The sequence below is a fragment of the Oncorhynchus masou genome, chromosome 30 (assembly GCF_036934945.1).
Source record: "Oncorhynchus masou masou isolate Uvic2021 chromosome 30, UVic_Omas_1.1, whole genome shotgun sequence".
Lineage (NCBI taxonomy): Eukaryota > Metazoa > Chordata > Actinopteri > Salmoniformes > Salmonidae > Oncorhynchus > Oncorhynchus masou.
In genome coordinates this window covers 55,670,458-55,695,964 of record NC_088241.1, presented here as the reverse complement: position 1 = coordinate 55,695,964, position 25,507 = coordinate 55,670,458, and the positions used below count along the sequence as shown (strand labels likewise).

General features: G+C 47.3%; 1 protein-coding gene across 1 annotated transcript; it reads left to right on the top strand.

Moving 5' to 3' along the window:
• Positions 1-352: 352 nt before the first annotated feature.
• LOC135523197 (suppressor of tumorigenicity 14 protein homolog) lies at positions 353-25,082 on the top strand. The gene is made up of 19 exons (XM_064949918.1): positions 353-439; positions 4,920-5,109; positions 5,716-5,840; positions 9,783-9,850; positions 9,964-10,154; positions 10,494-10,598; positions 10,757-10,976; positions 14,189-14,329; positions 15,101-15,200; positions 15,419-15,528; positions 15,940-16,073; positions 17,296-17,400; positions 17,536-17,646; positions 21,324-21,437; positions 21,559-21,678; positions 21,957-22,140; positions 24,093-24,364; positions 24,637-24,773; positions 24,915-25,082. The coding sequence occupies exons 1-19, from the start codon at positions 353-355 to the stop codon at positions 25,080-25,082; spliced, it is 2,682 nt and encodes an 893-aa protein (XP_064805990.1).
• Positions 25,083-25,507: the final 425 nt, after the last annotated feature.

Below are 25,507 nucleotides of genomic sequence, written 5' to 3'. Positions count from 1 at the left end.
GTAATACCTTACACACAGTGGCATCAAACATTCTTTTGTCCAGCCAGGCACGCGGGGGAGCAAGTTTGCCCCCAATTTCTGTCGCACGGATGGTTGTGTGGATTGTACTCTTTCATAGTGGTCCCATTGTGCCGCACTGCATGCTGGGGCTCCGTGTGACACCTGCTCGCACAGGTATATGGGGGAGTGAGTGAGTGAGTGAATGCTCCCGCCGCATCCGACCCGCTCAGGTCCGGTTTCTGCGCTTTTTCAAAGGAACTTTAGGGTCGCAAAGAGGATCTCCTCCCTCTGTAATTTCTATGCCTGGGGTATCATTGCATATCGCCGCCACGGAGCTAAACGGGACAGTGCCATGAGGACTTTCCCTAAAAGCAGAACTTGTGAGGTTTACAGTGTCTCGGGATATGGACATTGTTCTGCTGTTGGTTCACCTGCACAGGTAAGAGAGATGGCTTCAGCACTCACTGCACTTTTCACCCTGTCCGCAAAGACAGGGGAGACAAAGGGATGCTTTCAGGCTGCACAATCAAAGCAACAGTCTTCTCAGGTATAGGTTTTTATCAATTTACTTTTCATTATATTAGGTCTTACTTTTAGCTGTTATAAATTGTTTCAATTGGATGTGCTGTTATAATTGGATGTGCTGGCTCACCGGTAATGGTTTTGAGTCGGCCGCCAACTTTCCCCACTTAGTTCTGGTTCATCTTAATTGTAAAATCAGTCTCTAGGGAAATCTGGTTCTCACTCTCATGAATGTCCGTCAGAGGACGCGCTTGATTCAGTGCTGACACTGCTGCGCAAGGCCGTGGGAAAGCAGACCCCTGGAGCCACGCTTTGTGTGCTCCCTTGGGGGATCCTGCCAAGACGCCAAATGTTTTACTTCAATTCCTTCAGAAACAAAGGACAGTTTGCTGCTGTTGTCGCTCTCGGGTAACTTGATTTAGGTATGTGTTTAGTGTTTACCCTACTGCGCTAAGTAAACAGTAGGCTACATGGTGGACTGGAAAGGTGGGTACTGGGTAGGCCTACATGTAAGATAAATTAAGTTTTTAATTATTATTTTTATTGACTATGTGGCCTGTTAAACCTTTGTAATGCTGACCCATCACTTGAATATGCTCTAACCTAATGTAGCAGGCATAAAATAAAAGGCTGAAACTAGATCCCCTAAATACTGATCTTGATGAGAATAAATAAAAAACGGGGGTGGAGGTTCACTTCTGCACTGTTCAACCAATCCTGTAAATGTAGAGGAGTTAAGATGGAGTGTGGCCAGAGAGGAAAAGGTAAAGAGAGAGACCCAACTGTCTCCCAACAACCAAGCAAGGAGTTTTTCTATGGAGGTCTGTAGGCTACCACAGTATGAGTTATAATACCCATAAAACCTAGCGGTCAAACAAGGAAATTATTCCAATAATTTTTCCACCATTAATTTTTCCCATTGGGGATTTAATAAACTTCAAATAATGGCTGTGTTTCGTGTAGGCTTACCCTGGCGTGACATTTTGATAACTGTTTAAATCTCTCTAGGACAAGGTATTTACCCCTCAAAAATGAAGTGCTTTCTAGCTGCTAATGTCGCTATCATAAAGAACTACATATGCCATGATGATCTGGATGAGACTGCCGAATCAAGGCAAAGGGAAGAATCTCTGGATTAACTATCTAATGTTAGCTAAATTTAGTAATGAATAAATTAGCTACATTTCTTTAAATTGACAATTCTGTAAATTGTCTTGTGCAAGTTTTAAATTGACACAATAGCTGTAAGAAAAGGTCTCAGCTAGAGATGGCGTGTAGGAGCTAGCAGGGAGTTGTAGTCTTGCATGATGTCTACTTTTATGCTAATTCGCATTTTCGAATCTGAAAGTAGATAGAGACGAATATATTGATAAAAGTCACCTTGTCCGAGAGAGATTTACACAGTTATCAAAACATCACCAGGGTCAGCCTACACGAAACACAGCCAAATTCAAAAAATGAAGGGTGGAAAAACGATTGGAACACTTTCCCTGTTTGACCGCTTGGTTTTATGGGTATTATGACACATCCACTGTGGGGCTCTATGAGAGAGTGTCGAATTTGGTCAACAAAAACATTTATGGCTTTTTGCTACAGAGGTTTATTTGATTTAATATACGTTTCGTAATTCTTAGGTTGTTATGAGTGTACTGATATGACATCCCCACAACTTTGAGTAAAAATACTTCATATCGAAGTTGTCTCCAGATGGCTATGCATGTTCATGGCATGAGGCTAGTAGCATAGCATCTCTCGCCATTGAATACAGGCAGTTGACGTCAACAAACCTCATCGAATAGTGCAAAAGTAATGAGATGTATTCACCAATCCAAAGAAAAGATAGGTGGGAGTTAGACAGTCCGCCGTGCCGCTTTGTGGACAACGACTACCATTGTTAGAGCGGATAGAAAAGTATCTTGTCAGTATATCCATGATCTTTGGTGTCACCTTGTTATTAATGTCCAAAAGAGGAACTTGTGTTATGGGTTCTATTTCCATTTTCCCTGGAAAACCGGCACATCCGGTGGTTGGGGACTGGCAGAAAGTAAATATGCTGAGACAGAGAGGGAGTGCGAGAGAGACCATACAGACATATTTTTTATTTTCTAGGCAAGTCAGTTAAGAACACATTCTTTATTTATAATGATGGCCTAGGAACAGTGGGTTAACTGCCTTGTTCAGGGGCAGAACGATAGATTTTTACCTTGTCGGCTCAAGGATTCAATCTAGCAACCTTTTGATTACTGACCTAACGCTCTAACCACTAGGCTACCTGCTACCTGACAAAGCCTACTCGCACACAAAGAGAGAGGCCTACTTACACACAAAGAGAGAGGCCTACTTACACACAAAGAGAGAAGCCTACTCACACACAAAGAGAGAGGCCTACTCACACACAAAGAGAGAAGCCTACTCACACACAAAGAGAGAAGCCTACTCACACACAAAGAGAGTGGCCAACTCACACACAAAGAGAGATGCCAACTCACACACAAAGAGAGAGGTCTACTCACACACAAAGAGAGAGGCCAACTCACACACAAAGAGAGAGGCCAACTCACACACAAAGAGAGAAACCTACTCACACACAAAGAGAGAAGCCTACTCACACACAAAGAGAGAGGCCAACTCACACACAAAGAGAGAGGCCAACACACACAAAGAGAGAGGTCTACTCACACACAAAGAGAGAGGCCAACTCACACACAAAGAGAGAGGCCAACTCACACACAAAGAGAGAAGCCTACTCACACACAAAGAGAGAAGCCTACTCACACACAAAGAGAGAGGCCTACTCACACACAAAGAGAGAGGCCAACTCACACACAAAGAGAGAAGCCTACTCACACACAAAGAGAGAGGTCTACTCACACACAAAGAGAGAGGCCAACTCACACACAAAGAGAGAGGCCTACTCACACACAAAGAGAGAGGCCTACTCACACACAGAGATATGCCTACTCACACACAAAGAGAGAGGCCTACTCACACACAAAGAGAGAGGCCTATTCACACACAGAGAGATGCCTACTCACACACAAAGAGAGAGCCTACTCACACAAAGAGAGAAGCCTACTCACACACAAAGAGAGAGGCCAACTCACACACAAAGAGAGAAGCCTACTCACACACAAACAGAGAAGCCTACTCACACACAAAGAGAGAAGCCTACTCACACACAAAGAGAGAGGTCTACTCACACACAAAGAGAGAGGTCTACTCACACACAAAGAGAGAGGCCTACTCACACACAAAGAGAGAAGCCTACTCACACACAAAGAGAGAGGCCTACTCACACACAGAGAGAGGCCAACTCACACACAAAGAGAGAGGCCAACTCACACACAAAGAGAGAAGCCTACTCACACATAAAGAGAGAGGCCAACTCACACACAAAGAGAGAAGCCTACTCACAAACAAAGAGAGAAGCCTACTCACACTCAAAGAGAGAGGCCAACTCACACACAAAGAGAGAAGCCTACTCACACACAAACAGAGAAGCTTACTCACACACAAAGAGAGAAGCCTACTCACACACAAAGAGAGAAGCCTACTCACACACAAAGAGAGAAGCCTACTCACACACAAAGAGAGAAGCCTACTCACACACAAAGAGAGAAGCCTACTCACACACAAAGAGAGAAGCCTACTCACACACAAAGAGAGAACACACAAAGCCTACTCACACACAAAGAGAGAAGCCTACTCACACACAAAGAGAGAAGCCTACTCACACACAAAGAGAGAAGCCTACTCACACACAAAGAGAGAGGTCTACTCACACAAAGAGAGAGGTCTACTCACACAAAGAGAGAAGCCTACTCACACACAAAGAGAGAGGTCTACTCACACAAAGAGAGAAGCCTACTCACACACAAAGAGAGAGGTCTACTCACACACAAAGAGAGAAGCCTGCTCACACACAAAGAGAGAAGCCTACTCACACACAAAGAGAGAGGTCTACTCACACACAAAGAGAGAAGCCTACTCACACACAAAGAGAGAGGTCTACTCACACAAAGAGAGAGGTCTACTCACACAAAGAGAGAGGTCTACTCACACAAAGAGAGAGGTCTACTCACACAAAGAGAGAGGTCTACTCACACAAAGAGAGAATCCTACTCACACACAAAGAGAGAGGTCTACTCACACAAAGAGAGAAGCCTACTCACACACAAAGAGAGAAGCCTACTCACACACAAAGAGAGAGGTCTACTCACACACAAAGAGAGAATCCTACTCACACACAAAGAGAGAGGTCTACTCACACACAAAGAGAGAGGTCTACACACACAAAGAGAGATGCCTACTTACACACAAAGAGGTCTACTCACACACAAAGAGAGACGGGGGGTGTTGTGATGTGAATAAGTGAAGCAGGTTTGTATCTGATATAGGGGGTCATTACAGAGCCCACCCAGTCACTTAGCCCCCCCACGGAGTCCAAGACTCAGAGCGACTGGAAGGACCAGGGGGACAAGGGAAGCAGAGGACCTGTCTGTGTGGGAAGGAGGAGGTGGGCTCTGGGGGTCCTACCCCTCTTGCCATTCACTGCCGCCATTGCACTGAGTCTCCATTTCTTTACATGTAAGTAAGCAGTATCGTGTGTGTGTGTGTGTGTGTGTGTGTGTGTGTGTGTGTGTGTGTGTGTGTGTGTGTGTGTGTGTGTGTGTGTGTGTGTGTGTGTGTGTGTGTGCAGACTCTGGGTTTCGACACAAACCCACCCTTTTGTATATATTGTCTTAGAAATTATGCTTAAATTATTTAAAGACATGCTCTGGATCTTTGGTGACTAGTATTTTTTAAACCTCCCGCTTTGGGCTGGGTGTGCATAATCTGTAGTTCATATGTGCATAATCTGTGAACAGAATTACTGTCTTACCTCAATTAGCCGTGAAATCCTTAGTTTGAAAGCAACTGTTTATTTGGAAGCTGTGCTGCGCCATTTCCCCCAGCTTTCCCCCAGGTGGGCCAGCCACCTAGCAATTCAAGTTCAATCAGTGAGCTTCGAACCCCTCGCCATATAAGTGACAGCTAGCAAGAGACACATGATGCACCCACAGCAGAGCGAGAGTGAGAGCAGTGATGTGGTGCCTACATATGCACATATGTTACACAGTATGCAATTTTCAGGGGACCATTTGTGGCTCGTGAGCTCTACTTTCAAAGCATAACAATGTGTTTGCCTTCAAGCTCCACCCCCTTCAGTGTTCTACCTTGGTGGCAGCGTGGAGTTTCCCAACATTAGCTTCTCATTGGACCTGACTGACCCCGCCTCTCCACAGTTCCGCCTTCAGGCTCAGGCTCTAAACCTTTATGTAAGTGTTATGGTCTATCTGCCCTGTCCTGTCTTTTCCTGTCCTGTCCTGATGCTCTGAGATAATACTTCTCTCTTTTTCTCCTCTCTCTCATAAATACGCTGATGGTACAAAACATTAGGAATGCGTTTATAATAGTGAGTTGCACACCGTTTTGCCCACAGAACTGTTTCAATCCATTGGGGCATGGACTACAAGGTATCGAAAGTGTTCCACTTTGCTGCTAGCCCATGTTGACTCCAATGCTTCCCACAGTTGTGTCAAGTTGGCCGAATATTCTTTGGGTGGTGGACCATTCTTGATACACACAGGAAACTGTTGAGCATTGCAGTTCTTGACACACTCAAACTGGTGCACCTGGCACCTACTACCACACCCTGTTCAATGGCACTTAAATATTTTGTCTTGTCCATTCACCCTCTGAATGGCACACATACACAATCCATGTCTCAAATGTCTCAAGGCTTAAAAATCCTTATTTAACCTGTCTCCTACCCTTCATCTACACTGATTGAAATGGATTTAACAAGTGACATAAATAAGGGACCATAGCGTTCACCTGGAAAGTGTAGGTGTTCCTAATGTTTTGTACACTCAGATTAGAACATATCAAGTCTAGAACCCTGGTGTTTCTAGAACCTCCCTCCCTGTGTCATTTTAGAGCATAGTCCTGAATGATATGCATATATTTGGCACTTTAAAGAATGCTGTGGTACTAATTCTACTCCTGAAGGCTGCTGGTCTCTCTCTCCCCTCGTCCTTTTTCCCTTCTCTCCCGTCTCTCTCTCCCCTTGTACATGTGTGAAACAGGACAAATATAAGCACCCAGTTTCTCTCCCCCATATCCCTTCCTCCCTTTCTCCCCCTCCTTCTCTGTCTCAGTGTTAAATGTAAAGCGGGTGTGTAACAGGAGCCCAGGTCTGTGTGTGTGTGTGAGTCCTGGGGCGCTGAGGTCTGAGGCCCCTAGAGACCAGGCCCTTTTCAGCAGCGAGGACAAGCCCAGCGTTTGTGAGAACAGCAGGGCCCAAGTAGCTGGAGTGAGAGGAAGAGCAGATCCTCAATAAAAACATTGTCTATCGGGCTTTCACACAATCAGCTACTCTGTGTCTCACTACCGCCACACCACACAGAAAGAGAGAAAGAGAGAACTGAGCTGCACTTCCTAACCTCCTGCCAAATGTATGACCACATTAGAGATACATATTTCCCACAGATCACACAGACCCGCAAAGAATTTGAAATCAAATCGAACATTGATAAATTCCCATATCTGTTAGGGGAAATACCAAGATTTGTGGCCGTTATCTGTTCATTTATTTTCCCTTTCTTACTGCAACTACTTGCACATTGTTACAACACTGCACATAGCCAATTATATAACATTTGAAATGTCAATACTCTTTTCATGTTTACTAATATTTCCCTTGTTTATTGTCTATTCCATTTGCTTTGGCAGAGAGAGAGAGAGAGAGAGAGAGACCAAAACAAAGACAAATAAAAATTGTGCAGTTAAAATGGGCAAAAAACACACACATTTCATTTCACAAGGCCGTGGGGTGAGACAGGGATACAGCTTAAGCCAAACCCTCTTCAACATATATATCAACAAATTTGCGAGGGCACAAGAACAGTCTGCAGCACCCGGCCTCACCCTACTACAATCTGAAGTCAAATGTCTACTGTTTGCTGATGATCTGGTGCTTCTGTCCCCAACCAAGGAGGGCCTTCAGCAGCACCTAGATATTCTGCACAGATTCTGTCAGACCTGGGCCCTGACAGTACATCTCAGTAAGACAAAAATAATGGTGTTCCTAAAAAGGTTCAGCTGCCATGAGCACAAATACAAATTCCATCTAGACACTGTTGCCCTAGAACACACAAAAAACTATACATACCTCGGCCTAAACATCAATGCCAAAGGTAACTTCCACAAAGCTGTGATCGATCTGAGAGACAAGGCAAGAAGGGCCTTCTACTCCATCAAAAGGAACATAAAATTCAACATACCAATTTAGGATCAGTTATAGAACACATTGCCCTTTACGGTTGTGAGGTCTGAGGTCCGCTCACCAATCAAGAATTCACAAAATGGGACAAACACCAAATTGAGACTGCATGCAGAATTCTGCCAAAATATCCTCCAAATAACGCATGCAGAGCAGAATTAGGCTGAAACCCACTAATTTTCAAACTCCAGAAAAGAGACATTCAATTCTACAACCACCTAAAAGGAAGCGATTCCCAAACCTTCCATAAGAAAGCCATCACCTACAGAGAGATGAACCTGGAAAAGATTCCCCTAAGCAAGCTGGTCCTGGGGCTCTGTTCACAAACGCAAACAGACCCCACAGAGCCTCAGGACAACAACACAATTAGACCCAACCAAATCATGACAAAACAAAAAGATAATTACTTGACACATTGGAAAGAATTGACAAAAAAACTGCGCAAACTAGAATGCTATTTGGCCCTATAAACAGGGAGTACACAGTGGCAGAGTACCTGACCACTGTGACTGACCCAAACTTAAGGAAAGCTTTGACTATGTACAGACTCAGTGAGCATAGCCTTGCTATTGAGAAAGGCCGCCATAGGCAGACATGGCTCTCAAGAGAAGACAGACTATGTGCATACTGCCCACAAAATGAGGTGGAAACGGAGCTGCACTTCCTAACATCCTGCCAAATGTATGACCATATTAGAGACTCATATTTTCCTCAGTTCGCACAGACCCACAAGAACATCAAAAACAAACCCAATTTTGATAAACTCCCATATCTACTGGGTGAAATTCCACAGTGTGACATCACAGCAGCAAGATTTGTGACCTGTTGCCACAAGAAAAACGGCAACCAGTGAAGAACAAACACCATTGTAAATACAACCCATATTGATGCTTATTTATTTTCCCTTTTGTACTATAACTATTTGCACATTGTTACAAAACCTTATGCAGTATAGTCATTAAAATGTAAGCATATGTTTCCCATGCCAATAAAGCCCCTTAAATTGAAATTGAATTGAGAGAGCCAGTAGCCCCACACAGCCAGACTGAGAGATTGGGAGGGGAAGGGGTTGGGAGGAGGGAGGGGAGGGGTGATAAGTAAGAGATGAAGAGAGAGGAAGACGAAAGGAGGATTCGAGGGAAGAGGTGAGGAGTGAGAGAGAGAGAGAGAGAGAGAGAGAGATCAGGTTGGGATAGGGTGAGGAAAGAGATGGATTTAGGTGCAGCGGTAGAGACAAAGAGAGAGGGAAACTGAGGAGACTGATGGAAAGGAAGGGATCAGGACTCACAGAGAGTGTAAGGAGAGAGTGAAAAGCATTGAAAGACAAGAGAAGAGATGGATACACTCTTTAGACAGAGAAAGGTTAATATACATGGTAGAGTTAATTGATAGGGTTGAAAGTCCTAATAGGTCTGCAGTAATTGCTGTAATTTGGCTATACTGGTCTCTGTTACCATATTAGGTCTCTGTTGATTAAACCGGGGGCCACAGACCCATACCACCAAGGATATACATTACCTCTACATGGCTGACTGGGATGTCTGGAGACAATGGAGCTCTATGCTGCACAAAACCAGTCACACACACAGATGGGCACAGACAGACACACACAGACACACATGCACACCTCCACATGCACACAGACATTCACATGCCCCCCCCCCCCACACACACACACACAAAAAGAGAAGGGCTTTTGTTCTCAGGTTGCAGGTTCCGCCAGGTGCGCTGGTGTCACATATACACAGACATACTCAAAAACACTCACATATGCACACACACACAGTTGTGACCTCAGTCTTGGTGCTGTGATGTCACTCTGTGACATCACATTCAGTGTAACATTTCCTCAGTTAAAGGTTTATCCCATTGTATGTTTTTCCAATGTGTGTTTTTTCTCAACATTGGGATGGCATTATAACAATGTTGTGATCAGTTCTCAGAGCTGTATGAGTCCTCTCCCTGGAGCGCCTACTACCTACGCTCAGGAATTACTGCCTTCAGGTGAGCCCTGGATGTGAGCCTACACCAGGAAACCAGATAATCACCGTTAGTAATGTAGTCCGTTTGTAACGGTGTTTGCTTCCGTGTGTGTGTGCGTGTGTGTGTGTTGACAGTGAAGGAGCAGATGGACTGAACGTGTTCTACTGGAGTAAGTTCTCGGGCCCTGGGGGCGTTGCCATGGAGATCCAGCGGTGGAGTACAAAGCTTGTACAGCGCCGTCTCCCTGGCACCAATAAGCTGCTGTACAGCCAGAACGAGGAGCGCTATTACATGGAGAGAGACAACGAATCACTCAACCTGCTGGGTACTGTAACTTCTCTCTCTCTCGCTCGCTCTCTCTCTGTCTCTCTCTCTCTCTGTATCCCTCTCTCTCTCTCTTTCTGTATCTCTCTCTCTCTCTCTCTCTCTCTGTCTCTGTCTCTGTCTCTGTCTCTCTCTCTCTTTCTCTCTCTTTATCTCTCTCTCTCTTTCTCTCTTTCTCTCTCTCTCTCTCTCTCTGCCTCGCTGCCTCTCTCTCTCTTGCTCACGCTCTGTCTCTCTGTGACTACAGCTCCCAGAATCCTTTCTTTAGTGTGTATTCTTGCTTCTCATGCTATTTAAAACTCAAATTTGTACCTACCATATTGTATGTATTTGTGTACAGGTTTAGACTATGACTATGATTCAGATGACAAGGCAGATAAAATCAAGAACCCCAACTCCCTGCAGAACTCTCTACAGAGCGGCAAGTGGCAGCTGGGATTCCAAGGTGAGAAATCATTGTCTTTCTTAGAATATAAACATACAGATATGGTCACTCCAAAGACTCTTCAACCAAAGACACTTTCTGGTATGACCTATAAAGTATGAACCCACAACCTTGGTGACAGCAACCCCACACTTCCACCAATCTTTCCCTCTCCCTAGCAATGTCCTTTGACCTCTATGCGAAGTACGGTAACAACCGTACCCTGAGCTTGGTGAGTCCCAAGAAGCCATACTACCAGTGGCGCCTTCGTGTCCCGTCAGGTCATGTGGTGCGTCTGGTCGTCCTCACCCTGCATGGAGCCACACCCGGAAGCTGCTCCTCCCACAAACTGTCTGCCTATGACTTCCTGTTGCCACTACAGAACAAGATCATCGCCAGGTAGGACATATACATGAACTATAACAGCATCCATTCTTCTAGGATGCCTTTCCATTAGATGTTGGAACATTGCTGCTGGGACTTGCTTCCGTTCAGCCACAAAAGCATTAGTGAGGTCGGGCACTGATGTTGGGTGACTCAGCCTGGCTCGCAGTCAGTGTTCCAATTCATCCCCAAGGTGTTCGATGGGATTGAGGTCAGGGCTCTGTGCAGGCCTGAGAAAATTAAAAACAGCCCCAGAACATTATTCCTTCTCCACCAAACTTTTCAGTTGGCACGATGCATTCGGGCAGGTAGCGTTCTCCTGGCATCCGCCAAACCGAGATTCGTTGGTCAGACTGCCAGATGATGAAGTATGATTCAACACTACAGAGAACGCAATTCCACTGCTCCAGAGTAATATGGCGGCAAGCTTTACATCACTCCAGCCGACGCTTGGCATTGCGCATGGTGATCTTAGGCTTGTGTGTGGCAGCTCTGCCGCGGAAACCCATTTCATGAAGCTCCTGACGAATAGTTATTGTGCTGACGTTGCTTCCAGAGGCAATTTGGAACTTGGTAGTGACTGTTGCAATGAGGACAGACAATTTTTACGCACTTAAGCACTCGGCGGTCCTGTTCTGTGAGCTTGTGTGGCCTACCACTTCGCGGCTGTGCCATTGTTGCTCTTAGACGTTTCCACTTCACAATAACAGCACTTATAGTCGTCTGAGGCAGCTCTAGCAGGGCAGAAATTTGATGAACTGACTTGTTGGAAAGGTGGCATCCTTTAAGGGTGCCATGTTGAAAGTCAGCGAGCTCTTCAATAAGGCCATTCTACTGCCAATGCTTGTCTATTGAGATTGCATGGCTGTGTGTTCGATTTTAAAAACCTGTCAGCAACAGGTGTGGTGAAATAGCCACATCCACTAAATTGAAGGGGTGTCCTTCACACTCTTGTGTATTTAGTGTATGTGCACAATATTATTGTGTGTGTGTGCATGCGTGCGTGGATGTGTGTGCGTGCGTGGGTGCGTGTGCATGTGTACGTGGGTGTGTGCGTGGGTGCGTGGATGGGTGCGTGGGTGGGTGCATGCGTGCGTGGTGGGTGCGTGATGGGTGCGTGGGTGGGTGCGTGGATGGGTGCGTGGGTGGGTGCGTGCGTGGATGGGTGCGTGCGTGCGTGGGTGCGTGGATGGGTGCGTGGGTGCGTGGATGGGTGCGTGTGTGGGTGGGTGGGTGCGTGCGTGCGTGGGTGCGTGGATGGGTGGGTGCGTGCATGCGTGGGTGCGTGCGTGGTGGGTGCGTGCGTGGGTGGGTGCGTGCGTGGGTGCGTGCGTGGGTGCGTGCGTGGTGGGTGCGTGGGTGGGTGCGTGGGTGGGTGCGTGTGTGGGTGGGTGGGTGCGTGCGTGGGTGCGTGGGTGGGTGCGTGCGTGGATGGGTGCGTGTGTGGGTGCGTGGATGGGTGCGTGTGTGGGTGGGTGCGTGCGTGGGTGGGTGGGTGCGTGCGTGGATGGGTGCGTGTGTGGGTGGGTGGGTGGGTGCGTGGGTGGGTGGGTGGATGGGTGCGTGGGTGGGTGGGTGCGTGTGTGGGTGGGTGGGTGCGTGCGTGGGGGTGCGTGGATGGGTGCATGCGTGGATGGGTGCGTGTGTGGGTGCGTGGATGGGTGCGTGTGTGGGTGGGTGCGTGCGTGGGTGCGTGGGTGCGTGTGTGGGTGGGTGCGTGGGTGCGTGAGTGGGTGCGTGGATGGGTGCGTGGGTGGGTGCGTGCGTGGATGGGTGCGTGTGTGGGTGGGTGGGTGCGTGGGTGGGTGGGTGGGTGGATGGGTGTGTGCGTGGGTGCGTGCGTGCGTGGTGGGTGCGTGGATGGGTGCGTGGGTGGGTGCTTGTGTGGGTGGGTGGGTGCGTGCGTGCGTGGGTGCGTGGATGGGTGCGTGGGTGGGTGCGTGCGTGGATGGGTGCGTGTGTGGGTGCGTGTGGGTGCGTGGGTGTGTGCGTGGGTGGGTGGGTGGGTGCGTGGATGGGTGCGTGGGTGGGTGCATGCGTGCGTGCGTGGGTGCGTGGATGGGTGCGTGCATGCGTGGATGGGTGCGTGGTGGGTGCGTGGATGGGTGCGTGGGTGGGTGCGTGGATGGGTGCGTGGGTGGGTGCGTGCGTGGAAGGGTGCGTGCGTGCGTGGGTGCGTGGATGGGTGCGTGTGTGGGTGGGTGGGTGCGTGCGTGCGTGGGTGCGTGGATGGGTGGGTGCGTGCGTGCGTGCGTGCGTGGGTGCGTGCGTGGGTGTGTGCGTGGGTGTGTGCGTGGGTGCATGACATGGGTGCGTGGGTGGGTGGGTGCGTGGGTGCGTGCGTGCGTACGTGGGTGGGTGCGTGGGTGGGTGCGTGGATGGGTGCGTGCGTGGATGGGTGCGTGCGTGCGTGGGTGCGTGGATGGGTGCGTGTGTGGGTGGGTGCGTGGATGGGTGGGTGCGTGTGTGCGTGCGTGCGTGGGTGGGTGCGTGGTGGGTGCGTGCGTGGGTGGGTGCGTGCGTGGGTGCGTGGATGGGTGCGTGCGTGGGTGCGTGCGTGGTGGGTGCATGGGTGGGTGGGTGGGTGCGTGCGTGGGTGTGTGGATGGGTGCGTGTGTGGGTGCGTGGATGGGTGCGTGTGTGGGTGGGTGCGTGCGTGGGTGCGTGTGGGTGGTGTGTGGGTCGGTGCGTGGGTGCGTGCGTGGATGGGTGCGTGGGTGGGTGCGTGCGTGGATGGGTGCGTGTGTGGGTGGGTGGGTGCGTGGGTGGGTGGGGGGATGGGTGCGCGTGCGTGCGTGGGTGCGTGCGTGCGTGGTGGGTGGGTGCATGTGTGGGTGGGTGGGTGGGTGGGTGCGTGCGTGGATGGGTGCGTGTGTGGGTGGGTGCGTGGGTGCGTGGGTGCGTGTGTGGGTGGGTGCGTGGGTGGGTGCGTGGATGGGTGCGTGGGTGGGTGCGTGCGTGGGTGGGTGGGTGGGTGGGTGCGTGCGTGGGTGCGTGCATGGGTGCGTGGGTGGGTGGGTGCGTGCGTGCGTGGGTGCGTGGATGGGTGCGTGCGTGCGTGCGTGGGTGCGTGGATGGGTGCGTGCGTGCGTGCGTGCGTGCGTGGATGGGTGCGTGGGTGCGTGCGTGGGTGGGTGCGTGCGTGGGTGCGTGGATGGGTGCGTGGATGGGTGCGTGGGTGGGTGCGTGCACGCCTGTATTGTGACATTTCTATCTGTCCATTCCAGGTGGTGTGGTCTCCCAGTGTCTGGCTCATCTCCTGTAATGAAGCTGACGTCGTCTGGTAACGTGATGCTGGTCACCTTCTCCTTCAGCAGACAGAGAGATGGAGCCATCTTCAAGGCCTACTTCCAGGCCATCCCCAAAGCAGGAAAGACACACTATTACCACAGACAGATATTTCACCGGATGTATACATATGAAGCATCCGCTTGGCGTTTCCTCTAGTGAGAGGAAGCCAAGTGCCAGCCGGCAGTGGGAGAAGATGGAACGAGATGGATTTTGACCGTCATTCTGCAAATTTTGATATCGATGAAACATCTCAATACAGTTTTCTGTTCCCTAAACTAGAATCTGTTATGAACAGAGTGGACTAAGTTTCGCAGAAAAAGTTTTCTAAAAATGTAGTTCTTTAGACAGAAGCAAAAGGAGAATTCAGTTATTGCACACGTGCACTTCACAGACTAGACGTTACCTAACGGAAATGTGCAAATATATCCTAGAACGCGCCAATAGGATCTCGCTAGCTCCTGCTTGGCTCTGCCCACTATGACTCATTTGTTCCCGTTTGACATGACAGGCTGTGGTCCATCTTGGTTTAGTTATAAAAAATATTTTCTATTACCACACACTACAACCCTGGGGATGGCACTGCTTGCCGAAACGCTGGTTGTAAATTAAATTATTGGGTGCATATTTAGAGTGTTCGACATTCTTTCGTTCTTTATTACACCTCTGTAACAGACATTCTAGAATAAAGACCATGTCAGTCCAATGCCTTGGCTCTGGGAGCTAACACAAGTCACCAAGATACCGTCTGTATTTTACAATAGGTCGTATGTCTTATGTAATAACTTGTCTATTACAGCTGTCCTATAGACTCCTGTTGATGTGTGGTCTGTGTCACCATCGCCCCCTGTAGGTTGTGGAGGCTCTCTGTCCTCCTGGAATGGCTCTCTGTCCTCTCCGTACTACCCTGCCCACTATCCCCCAAACATCGACTGCAGCTGGACCATACGGGTGAGCTCACACCCCAGGAGACCCACAGTGTGTGTGTGTGTGTGTGTGTGTATGTGTGTGTGTGTGTGTGTGTGTGTGTGTGTGTGTGTGTGTGTGTGTGTGTGTGTGTGTGTGTGTGTGTGTGTGTGTGTGTGTGTGTGTGTGTGTGTGTGTTGACAGTAGATCTCTCCACATTCCTGCATCTGAACCTCTACTTCTCTCTGTTGTGTCTCTTTCAGCCACCGTTGCCTGGATACCTGATCTCCATGACAATTGTGACGTTGAATATCCAGGACTCTTCATCTTCGGACAGCTGTGAGAAAGACTGGCTGGACATTGGAGGTGTCAAGTAAGTGTTGCCATGGTAGCAGTACTGGTGACATACTGCACAGTGAATGTGAATACTGTCTATGTGGTGTGTGCATGTTACATGAACTGTATGTATGTATTTAGTGACTTTAAAAACTCTACCTACATGTACATATCACCTCAATTACCTTGACTAAACGGTGCCCTCGCACATTGACTCTGTACTGGTACCCCCTGTATATAGCCTCGCTATTGTTATTTTACTGCTGCTCTTTAATAATTTGTTACTTTTATTTCTTATTTTTGTAGGTATTTTTCTTAAAACTGCATTGTTGGTTTAGGGCTTGTAAGTAAGCGTTACACTGTCAGGTCTAGGTCCTGTTGTATTCGACGCATGTGACAGATACAATTTGGTGTGTGTGTGTGTGTGTGTGTGTGTGTGTTGTCTCAGGCTGTGTAACCCCATGACTGACAGCGGCAGAAGGAAAACCTACTCCTCTCCCGTCTCTCTACACTTCCACTCTGATGAGTCTGTCACTCACAAGGGCTTCTACCTTCTCTACAGAGCCTTCTCCCCTGAGAGCAGTATGTCTCACACGTCTACCTCACACCTGTCTCACACACCTCTACCACACACCTGTATCACACAACTCTACCTGACACACCTGTTTCACACACCTTTACCAAACAACTCTACCACACACACCTGTATCACACACCTGTACCACACACCTGTATCACACTTCTCTACCACACACACCGGTATCACACACCTCTACCACACACCTGTATCACACACCTCTACCACACACCTGTATCAAACACCTCTACCACACACCTGTATCACACACCTCTATCACACACCTCTATCACACACACCTGTATCAAACACCTCTACCACACACCTGTATCAAGCACCTCTACCACACACCTGTATCACACACCTCTATCACACACCTGTATCAAACACCTCTACCACACACCTGTATCAAACACCTCTACCACAGACACCTGTATCAAACACCTCTACCACAGACACCTGTATCAAGCACCTCTACCACAGACACCTGTATCACACAACTCTACCACAGACACCTGTATCAAACACCTCTACCACAGACACCTGTATCAAACACCTCTACCACACACCTGTATCAAACACCTCTACCACAGACACCTGTATCAAACACCTCTACCACAGACACCTGTATCAAACACCACATCACCTACCACAACTCTACCACAGACACCTGTATCAAACAACTCTACCACAGACACCTGTATCACACAACTCTACCACAGACACCTGTATCACACAACTCTACCACAGACACCTGTATCAAACAACTCTACCTGACACACCTGTTTCACACACCTTTACCAAACAACTCTACCAGACACACCTCTACCTCACACTTCTACCACAAACTAGTAAGACAGCAAGTGTAGTTCATTTGGATGTGAAACTTACTCCTCAGACTGAGGTGTCGCCACCTGCGCCGCCAAATTGTTAACTTTCACTGGCGCCGACTGGTAAGAGGCTTCAAGAGGGCTGTCACGTGTGCTAGCAAGGCAGAGGTGCTAGGTTCAAGACTCGGTGGAATCTGGAGCAAGTGGTACTCGCTGAGCAAGCAGTGTGACGTCCTTTACACTAGCCTATACAGAGCTATACAACCAAAATACTCAACTCTACCATACAAACTGAGACAGACCTGTAGATTCCAGGTTCTCACCCATACAGAGATACTGTAGTCAGTCTCTCTTTCTCTCATCTTTCCCTTTCTCAACCCCCGCTCTCTCTCTCCAGCGTGTCCTCGCCAGTTCCGCTGTGGGGATGGGAGGTGTGTTCCTCTCAGGAAGGTGTGTGACGGAGTCAGAGACTGTTCAGACGGACGGGACGAGGCTAAATGCTGTATGTTACCCTCAACACTCCTCACATACTGTACATGTATTCAGTAAGGATGACGAAGATCACCATAAGTGATCTGCCTGTGCAATAAGTACTGTATTTCTTCAAAACAAGACCAGTATATTGTGTTGTGTGTAGCGACCTGTCGTCCAGGTGAGGTGTATTGTGGGAACGGTCAGTGCCGGCCTCACAGCAGCCAATGTAACAGCCAGAGTAAATGTGGAGATAGCAGCGAGGAGGCCGACTGTGGTGAGTACCATACACATGCCTGGACCACACACTTTATCTTAATTATAAACTACTTATAAACGTCATTGCATTGTTTGTTCATCATAAGGTTGTGTGAGACCATTTGTTACTTGTCTTCATTATGCCAGCTGCATGAAGGACTGGTCTGTGGTAAGGACGGCCCCTCTCCCCATTTCTGGGTCTGGGTGCGTTTCTGTTTGTGTGTGCGTTTCTGTTTGTGTGTGCGTTTCTGTTTGTGTGTGCGTTTCTGTTTGTGTGTGTGTGTGTGTGTGTGTGTGTGTGTGTGTGTGTGTGTGTGTGTGTGTGTGTGTGTGTGTGTGTGTGTGTGTGTGTGTGTGTGTGTGTGTGTGTGTGTGTGTGTGTGTGTGCGTGTGTGTGTGTGCGTGCCCTAGGTCAGGTGTTTACTCTGTAATAATGATGCCCCCGGGGGGATGGCTGCCGTTTTATGTGCTCCTAACCAACTGCGCCGTTTTGTTTGTTTTTTTGCATTGTTTATAACTTATTTTGTACATAATGTTACTGCTACCGTATCGTATGACCAAACATAGTTTCGAGACGACTGTGTGATCACGCTCTCCTTCACCGATGTGAGACCTTTAACCAGGTCAACATTCACAAGGCCGCAGGGCCAGACGGATTACCAGGATGTGTACTCAGAGCATGCATGAACCAACTGTAAAGTGTCTTCACTGACATTTTCAACCTATCCCTGACCGAGTCTGTAATACCTACATGTTTCAAGCAGACCACCGTAGTCCCTGTGCCCAAGGAAGCAAAGGTAACCTGAATAAATGACTACCGCCCTGTGGCACTCACATCGGTTGCCATGAAGTGCTTTGAAAGGCTGGTCATGATTCACATCAACACCATTATACTGGACACCCTAGACCCACTCCAATTCGCACACCGCCCGTACAGATCTACAGATGACACAATCTCAATCGCACTCCACACTGCCCTTTCCCACCTGGACAAAAGGAACACCTATGTGAGAATGCTGTTCATTGACGACAGCTCAGCGTTCAACACCATAGTGCCCACAAAGCTCATCACTAAGCTAAGGACACTGGGACAAAACACTTCCCTCTGCAACTGGATCCTGGAATTCCTGACGTTCCGCCCCCAGGTGGTAAGAGTAGGCAACAACACATCTGCCATGCTGATCCTCAACACGGGGCCCCTCAGGGGTGTGTGCTTATTCCTCTGCTGTACTCCCTGTTCACCCACGCCTGCGTGGCCAAGCACAACTCCAACACCATCATTAAGATTGCTGACTACACAACAGTGTTGTTCTCTCTTTTTCTCTCTTTCTTTCTCTCTCTCGGAGGACCTAAGCCCTAGGACCATGCCCCAGACTACCTGATGAATCCTTGCTGCCCCCAGTCCACCTGGTCGTGCCGCTGCTCCAGTTTCAACTGTTCTGCCTGCAGCTATGGAACCCTGACCTGTTCACCGGACGTCCTACCTGTCCCAGACCTGCTGTTTTCAACTCTCTAGAGACAGCAGGAGCGGTAGAGATACTCTGAATGATGAACATTTGAACATCTTGGCCATGTTCTGTTATAATCTCAACCTCGCACAGCCAGAACAGGACTGGCCACACCTCATAGCCTGGTTCCTCTCTAGGTTTCTTCCTAGGTTCTGGCCTTTCTAGAGAGTTTTTCCTAGCCACCGTGCTTCTACACCTGCATTGCTTGCTGTTTGATGTTTTAGACTGGGTTTCGGTACAGCACTTTGTAACATTGACTGATGTAAGGGCTTTATAAATACATTTGATTTGATTTGGTAGATCTGATCACCAACAATGATGAGACAGCCTATAAGGAGGAGGTCAGAGACCTCTCCCTCAATGTGAGCAAGACAAAGGAGCTTTTCGTGGACTACAGGAAAAGGAGGGCTAAACACTCCCCCATTCACACCAACAGGGCTGTAGTAGAGCAGTTCCTTGGTGTCCACATCATTAACAAACTATCATGGTACAAACACACCAAGACAGTCGTGAATAGGGCACGACAACACCTTTTTCCCCTCAGGAGACTGAAACGATTTGGCATGGGTCCCCTGATCCTCAAAAAGTTCTACAGATGCACCATCAAGAGCATCCTGACAGGTTGCATCACCGCCTGGTATGGCAACTGCTCGGCATCTGACCGTAAGGCGCTACAGAGGGTCCTGCGTACGGCCCAGTACATCACTGGGGCCAAGCTTCCTGCCATCCAGGACCTCTATACCAGGCGGTGTCAGAGGAAGGCCCAAATAATTGTCAGAGACTCCAGTCCCCCAAGTCATAGACTGTTCTCTCTACTACCGCATGGCAAGTGGTACTGGAGCACCAACTCTAGGTCCAAAAGGTTCCATAACAGCTTCTACCCCCAATCCATAAGACTGCTGAACAATTAATCAACTGGCCACTCGGACTATTTACATTGACCCCCCTCCCCCTTTTTTAACCGGTTATATAGCCTACACTGCTGCTACTCATTGATTAACCGTTTATTATCTATGCATAGTCACTTTACCCCTACCTACATGTACAAATGACCTCGACTAACCTGTACCCCTGCACATTGATTAACCGGTACCCCCTGTATATAGCCTACACATTGATTAACCGGTACCCCCTGTATATAGCCTCCACATTGATTAACTGGTACCCCTGTACATTGATTAACCGGTACCCCCTGTATATAGCCTCCACATTGATTAACCGGTACCCCCTGTATATAGCCTCCACATTGATTAACTGGTACCCCTGTACATTGATTAACCGGTACCCCTGTACATTGATTAACCGGTACCCCTGTACATTGATTAACCGGTACCCCTGTACATTGATTAACCGGTACCCCCTGTACATTGATTAACCGGTACCCCTGTACATTGATTAACCGGTACCCCCTGTATATAGCCTCCACATTGATTAACTGGTACCCCTGTACATTGATTAACTGTACCCCTGTACATTGATAACCGTACTCCTGTACCGATTAACTGTACCCCTGTACATTGATTAACCGGTACCCCTGTACATTGATTAACCGGTACCCCTGTACATTGATTAACCTGTACATTGATTAACTGGTACCCCTGTACATTGATTAACTGGTACCCCTGTACATTGATTAACCGGTACCCCTGTACATTGATTAACTGGTACCCCTGTACATTGATTAACCGGTACCCCTGTACATTGATTAACCGGTACCCCTGTACATTGATTAACCGGATTAACCCCTGTACATTGATTAACCGGTACATTGATTAACGTACATTGATTAACACCCTGTACATTGATTAACCGGTACCCTGTATTGATATAGCCTCCACATTGATTAACATTGATTAACCGGTACCCCTGTACATTGATTAACCGGTACCCCTGTACATTGATTAACCGGTAGTACATTGATTAACTACCCCTGTACATTGATTAACCCCCTGTACATTGATTACCCCTGTACATTGATTAACTGGTACCGGTACACCCTGTATATAGCCTCGTTATTGTTATTTTATTGTGTTACTTTTTTATTTATTTTTTTACTTTCGTTTATTTAGCAAATATTTTATTATCTCTATTTCTTGAACTGCATTGTTGGTTAAGGGCTTATAAGTAAGCATTTAACGGTAAGGTTCAGGGCATGTGACAAATAACATTTGATTTGTTGTCCCCCCAGCAGGTCAATGCTACCACATGTGCCACAACAAGGTGTGTGTCTCCAAGTCCTCCGTTTGTGATGGTGTCATAGACTGCAAGGACCGCAGTGATGAGATCAACTGCACTAAAGCATGTGAGTCCATCTGTCAATTGGTCCATCCGTCCTGCATCTTTCTTTGTTTATATTCATCCAATCCTCAATCCCTCTCTCTTTCTCTGTTTTTCCCTCCCTCCCTCTCTTTCTGTGTGTCCAGTCCATAAGGGCTGCTCTCCATCCTCCTATAAGTGTGCCAATGGGAAGTGTGTGAATAAGATCAACCCAGAGTGTGACAGCGTCAAAGACTGTTCTGATGGATCAGACGAGACGCGCTGCGGTGAGACTCATTACCACTTATAACACACGTATGAACCTACACATAGCAGTTATAACACAAGCATGAACCTACATATTCCAGTTATAACACACGTATGAAATTACATACACCAGTTATAACACATGTATGAACCTACATATACTAGTTATAACACATGTATGAACCTACATATACCAGTTATAATACATGTATGAACCTACATAAACCAGTTATAACACATGTATGAACCTACATACACCAGTTATAACACATTTTTACACCAGTTACTTTCCCCCCAGGTTGTGGCACCCGGCCCAGGAAGCGTGCTAAGATAGTGGGCGGGTCTGATGCGGGGACGGGGGCGTGGCCGTGGCAGGTCAGTCTACAGATGGAGCGCTATGGGCATGTGTGTGGAGCGACCCTGGTCACCAGCCGCTGGCTCATCTCTGCTGCACACTGCTTCCAGGACTCTGACACCATCAAGTGAGATGCTTAGTTATTGTAGTCAGCATTGCTGTGTTCATTCGTTTATTCGTGATGATGATCATCGTCAACATCATCATGGTCCTCCTCATCATCATCATCATCATTGTCCTTATCATCATCATTATCATAGTCCTTGTCATCATCATCATAGTCCTTATCATCATCATCATAGTCCTCCTCATCATCATCATCATCATCATTGTCCTTATCATCATCATCATAATAGTCCTTGTCATCATCATCATAGTCCTTATCATCATCATCATGGTCCTCCTCATCATCATCATCATCATTGTCCTTATCATCATCATCATAGTCCTCCTCCTCATCATCATCATCATCATTGTCCTTATCATCATCATTATCATAGTCCTTGTCATCATCATCATAGTCCTCATCATCATCATCATAGTCCTCCTCATAGTCCTTATCATCATCATCATAGTCCTCCTCATCATCATCATCATCATCATTGTCCTTATCATCATCATCATAATAGTCCTCATCATCATCATCATAGTCCTCCTCCTCATCATCATCATCATCATCATCATTGTCCTTATCATCATCATCATGGTCCTTATCATCATCATAATAGTCCTCCTCATAGTCCTTATCATCATTTTATCATCATCATCATCATTGTCCTCATCATCATCATCATAGTCCTTTTATCATCATCATCATAGTCCTTATCATCATCATCATCATAAGTCATCATCATAGTCCTTATCATCATCATCATCATCATCATCATAATAGTCATCATCATAGTCCTTATTATCATAGTCCTTATCATTATCATCATCATCATTTTAGTCTTTATCATCATCATCATTGTCCTCATCATCATCATCATAGTCCTTATCATCATCATCATAGTCCTTATCATCATCATCATCATCATAGTCCTTATCATCATCATAGTCCGTATCATCATCATCATAGTCCTCATCATCATCATCATCATCATTATAATAATCCTCATCATCATATTCATTTTCATGATCATCATCATCATCATCACCATTGTCCTCCTCCATCATCATAGTCCTTATCATCATCATCATAGTCCTTTTCATCATCATCATCATAGTATTTTTCATTATCATCATCATCATCATAGTCCTTATCATCATCATCATTTTAGTCTTTATCATCATCATTGTCCTCCATCATCATCATAGTCCTCATCATCGTCATCATAGTCCTTATCATCATCATCATAGTCCTTATCATCATTATCATAGTCCTTATCATCGTCATAGTCCGTATATCATTATCATCTCATCATCATCACCATTGTCCTCCTCCTCATCGTCATCATAGTCCTTATCATCATCATCACAGTCCGTATCATCATTATCATCATCATCATCATCATCATAATAATCATCATCATCATAGTCATCATCATCATAGTCCTTATCTTCATCATCATAGTCCTTTTCATTATCGTCATCATCATCATAGTCTTTTTCGTTATCATCATCATCATCATCATCATAGTCCTTATCATCATCATCGTCATTTTCCTCCTCCTCATCATCATAGTCCTTATAATCATCATCAAAGTCCTTATCATCATCAGCATCATCATCATAGTCCTTATCATCATCATCATCATTGTCCTCCTCATCATCATCATAGTCCTCCTCCTCCTCCTCCTCCTCATCATAGTCCTCATCATCATCATCATCATCATCATCATCATCATCATTATAATACATTGTATTTCAAATGTTCCAAGGACTCTTGGAAGATTAGTTCAAATGGGGACTAAAAGAGATTCAAATCAAAAATCAAGAACATCATAGTCCTTATCATCGTTATCATCATCATCATCATCATCATCATAATAATAATCCTCATCATCATCATCATTACTGTAATGATGATTAGTGTGCCTGTGTACTTCAATATGTGTCCCTGCATGGCTGTGTGTGTAGGTACTCTGATGCGCGGTCTTGGCGTGCCTACATGGGCGTGCGTGTGATGAACACGGCCAGCAACGCTGCAGCCACCAGACAGATCCGTCGTATCATCCTCCACTCCCAGTACGACCAGTTTACCTCTGACTATGACATCGCCCTGCTGGAGCTCAGCACCCCTGTCTACTTCAATGACTTGGTACAGCCCGTCTGTGTCCCCGCCTCTTCCCACGCCTTCACCACCGGGACCAGCTGCCACGTCACGGGCTGGGGGGTCCTGATGGAGGATGGTAAGAGCTGCCCAGGGATAACGGCTGATGTTGGATACCTGGCAGAAAACAGACAATGTGTCCAACATGACAACTGACACACTTTGGTCTCTTTGGAATCCTTGTACGATTTTGCAGCTAGTTACCGTTCATACAACATTCTATAAAGAATGTTCTGTTGAGTTCCAGGTGTTTGCACATATTTTTGTTGTTGTAAATACCAGGTAAATACTGACTCTAACAGAACTAGCTATATAAAACGAAGTGTTACTGACTTCCTGTGTTTGTTCCAGGTGAGCTGGCATCTCTGCTGCAGGAGGCCACAGTGAAGATCATCAACAGGAACAACTGTAACAAGCTATATGAGGACGCTGTCACTCCCAGGATGCTGTGTGCTGGCAACCTGCAGGGAGGAGTGGATGCCTGTCAGGTGAGGAGGGGTTTCTGAGTGTGTGGTGTGTGTTAAAGTGCCTCTACATTGTCTTTGTTGAGTTTTATCTGTGTGGATGTTTTCCTGTGTGTTTTGCTGTTTTACGTGTCTGTCTGTGTTTAAACGTGTGTGTGTGTTTAGGGTGACTCAGGGGGTCCTCTGGTGTGTCTAGAGAGGGGTCGGCGGTGGTTCCTGGCGGGGATCGTGAGCTGGGGGGAGGGGTGCGCTCGGCAGAACCGCCCTGGAGTCTACACACAGGTCACCAAGTTCACGGACTGGATCCACCTGCAGACTAAAGGACAGGTCTGACAGACTGGCAGACTGACAGACAGACATCTGGATGACATCAGCATGTGAACAGACTCAGTGGCTGGCACCATGTGACTGTAACGGGGGTAAAGAGACATCACCACGCAGCCCCTGCTTTATGATTTATAGCAGGCCCCATGTCACTGACATCATTATCAACTGTTACTCCCCACCCCATCATACCCACCCCCTCTTCATGTATGGCCAAGCACCTCTCTTTGTCTCCTCATGGTTTCCATTGTCCTCCTGACTGTTCCTCTCTCCCCACTTGTCCCTTATCATCCCAGTGGTCTGTCTGTCCTGACTGTTCCCCTCTCTCCACTTCCCCTGTCCCCACTCCTGATCATCCCAGTGGTGTATTTGTTCTCTGTGAAGTGACCACTTGGAGATGATGATGTGCCTGGTTTATCTCATGTCCACACTGC